The 2751-nt window shown below is 49.1% G+C and overlaps 1 protein-coding gene across 1 annotated transcript; it reads right to left on the bottom strand.

The window, feature by feature from the left end:
- Positions 1 to 474: 474 nt before the first annotated feature.
- On the bottom strand, positions 475 to 2025 carry LOC124670010 (peroxidase 2-like). The gene is made up of 2 exons (XM_047206531.1): positions 1804 to 2025; positions 475 to 1293 (listed from the first exon to the last, which is right to left on the bottom strand). The coding sequence occupies exons 1-2, from the start codon at positions 2023 to 2025 to the stop codon at positions 475 to 477; spliced, it is 1041 nt and encodes a 346-aa protein (XP_047062487.1).
- Positions 2026 to 2751: the final 726 nt, after the last annotated feature.

Genomic DNA, 2751 nt, shown 5'->3' on the forward strand with positions numbered 1-2751 from the left:
TCACGTAGCGTTTCTAAAATATTTGGCAACTGGCTACATGGTGTAGATCATAGGTTTAGAATTCTTATTATGGCAGGAAGGCTTATCGTTGTTTGATCGCTTTACCTATTTAGAAATGACATGGTTTTTAATGTAGAAATTGTTCTCTCTTGCAGATTATCTACCGATGCATTGTTTTTCTCTGTTCTTGGTTGTCTCTACAATGTGTGGTGAATCAAGACCAATTTTGATGGCATCACCTTACCGAGAATTAAGACCAAGAATAAGTCACACCCATAAGATATAGCATGGCTTTATTGTAGTGATATGCTGAGAAATATATAACAGATCAAGAGATCTGGAAAACACAAAAAATGCTAATCAAAAGAATGGATTGAACAACAAAACCACAAGATTACTGAATTCCACCGTCCACACACACACACACACACGCCAAATGGTACTTCATTGGATCTCCATGAATTCATGTACGATTTAGTGCAGGGGGTGGCTGACGATGCTACACTTCTTCCTGATCCCGCCCTTGCTCCCGGCCGGCATGGATAGCTTGCTGAGCTTGATCATGGATTCGCCGAAGTCGTCGTTCCAGAGCGTGGCATTGTCAGCGTACTCATGGACGTGGCCCCGCGCCTCCTTGTGCGTCATCAGCACCCAGTCGGAGTTGAAGCTGACGATCCTAGCGAGGTTGTTGTGGTAGTAGGAGTTGTCGAACAGGTCCCTGATCTTGCGCACCCGGCTCTTGAACCCTGGCATGTACTTGGAGACGGTGTTGTAGTCCTCGTCGCGGACGTTGTTCACCACGCGCGGGTTGCTTCTCTGGCCGCACTTGTCATTGAGCAGGTTGCGGTAGGCCGGGGTGATCTGGTCTGCAGGCGCAGTGAGACGGCCTTTGAAGGACGAGCAGTGTGCCATGCCGATGGAGTGAGCGCCGGAGAGGATGACGAGCTCCTCGACGTCGAAGTTCTTGCGGGCGAAGTTGTCGATAAGCTGCTGGGCGGTGAAGGTGGAGTCCGGGAGCTCCGCTTGGGCCTCAGAGGCCGAGGAGACCATGCCATCGAGACGGCCGGCGGGGACTTCGTAGTTGATGTGGCCCTTGCTGAGGATTTTGGTGGCGTCACGGGCAGCGTAGACAAGTATGTCGGAGCAGGATACCACGCCGGGGCACTTCTTCTCGATGTCGGCCTTGATCATCTCAAGGATGTCGAAGGCGGCGAGCCCGATGTTCGCCGGCGCCTCCTTCTCCGGGTGAGGGTTTTGGGCGGACTTGTCAAGGAGGACGGAGCCATCGCACCCCTGCATGGATAGTCAACTTCATGTCATTATTGTGTTATCATTAGCTCGACGCCGGACCACGTATGGAACTCTACATTTTGCAATTAGTTTTTCCACAATTGTGTGGGCGTCTCGTCCATTTATAGGACCCCATATTTTTATCTAACAGTGAAATCAGAAGGTGCATTGGGTTTCGTTTCTCCATGACGACAGATCGTGAGATCGAATGTCTAAATGAAAAGCTTCACTGTGAACACTTTCCTAGAGAATGAAAACTTTGAGTCCTGATCTGAACTGCATAAAAGAACATGCAAGTTAAAGCTTTGGCTTCGGGGTCTGAAAATGCATCAAAGAATATGCATTCAATCATCTCTCTCAAGTTCTTGAATCTTGTCCACAAACGTGACAGAATTCATGACTTTTACCAAATGCTAGGAACTCTGTCGGTTCATTTTGAAACATGTAATAATGAATATGGGGAACAAATACTCCAGCAAAAAAGCACAAGAGAAAAAATATCAATAGACATACCCTAACGAAGCAGTCATGGAATACGAGCCGGACAAGAGCGGCGCCGACACGGGGGTTCTTCTTCATAGCCCGGATGATGTGGCCTTTGACGACGGCCTCCACGCCCTTACATTTCTTGTTGTAGTAGCCGACCCTCAGCCCGCTAGCCTCTGCCGATGGCGCTGCAAGCAGCGCGGCCTGGACGGCAACCAGGGCACACAGGAGAATCACCGAGAGCTTCATGTCTCGCGGGCAGCGAGGAGATAACCTGCAGCTAGTCGTAGAGACAAGCTAGCTAGCTTGCCTTAATTGGTTTTGCTGCTTTGGGATGTTGTGATGTTGTGCTGAAGCTTAGAGGGGTTATATAGCGCCGATATTCTGTCGGTGTTTTAACGGTTCATGATTTGTATTTTTATTCGAAGGAACGGTTCATGATCTGCTGCTCCGATAATGAGATCCCAACGAGAACACGGGAGCGACTTAGCGAACATGACCCAGTGTTCTGTGGCATAATATATACTGTGTACAAGCTATTGCTGATTCTGGTCGAACATTGATATTATTATAGTACGGAAATTATGTCTAACAGCCGGCAAATTATGGTTGTCCAGACTCTAGAGCAATCCAATTATGAACCTCGCCTTCTTACCTTCCTTTCTGCTGCAACCTCTAAGCGTCGTGCCGATAATTAAGCTGCTGTTTCAAGGACAGCGGGATACAGCAGTGATGCCCGTAAACAAATGTGCAAGTTAGTCGCCGATCACTCAGCATGCATGTCACAAGCAACAGCTCGCAGCGAGGCAGCCACACGCCGGAAACCGCAATGCTCAATGCTGCGGCGGAGATTCTTGGACGAAACAACCACTTCGACGAACCAACGACCAAACGAAAGTAGGAAACAACCAGCACCAGCCCGTTCTCTGACGCCCCGCTACAAGTGAACGAGCCGCCCTCTCTTCGTCTCTGAGG

This window comes from Lolium rigidum, chromosome 7, assembly GCF_022539505.1.
Source record: "Lolium rigidum isolate FL_2022 chromosome 7, APGP_CSIRO_Lrig_0.1, whole genome shotgun sequence".
Classification (NCBI taxonomy): domain Eukaryota; kingdom Viridiplantae; phylum Streptophyta; class Magnoliopsida; order Poales; family Poaceae; genus Lolium; species Lolium rigidum.

Excerpts from the sequence above, each read along its gene's own strand:
- LOC124670010 (XM_047206531.1), bottom strand. The coding sequence starts at position 2,025 with ATGAAGCTCTCGGTGATTCTCCTGTGTGCCCTGGTTGCCGTCCAGGCC. Across the intron at positions 1,294-1,803 it reads TCCATGACTGCTTCGTTAGG|GGGTGCGATGGCTCCGTCCT; the intron begins GTATGTCTATTG and ends CTATCCATGCAG.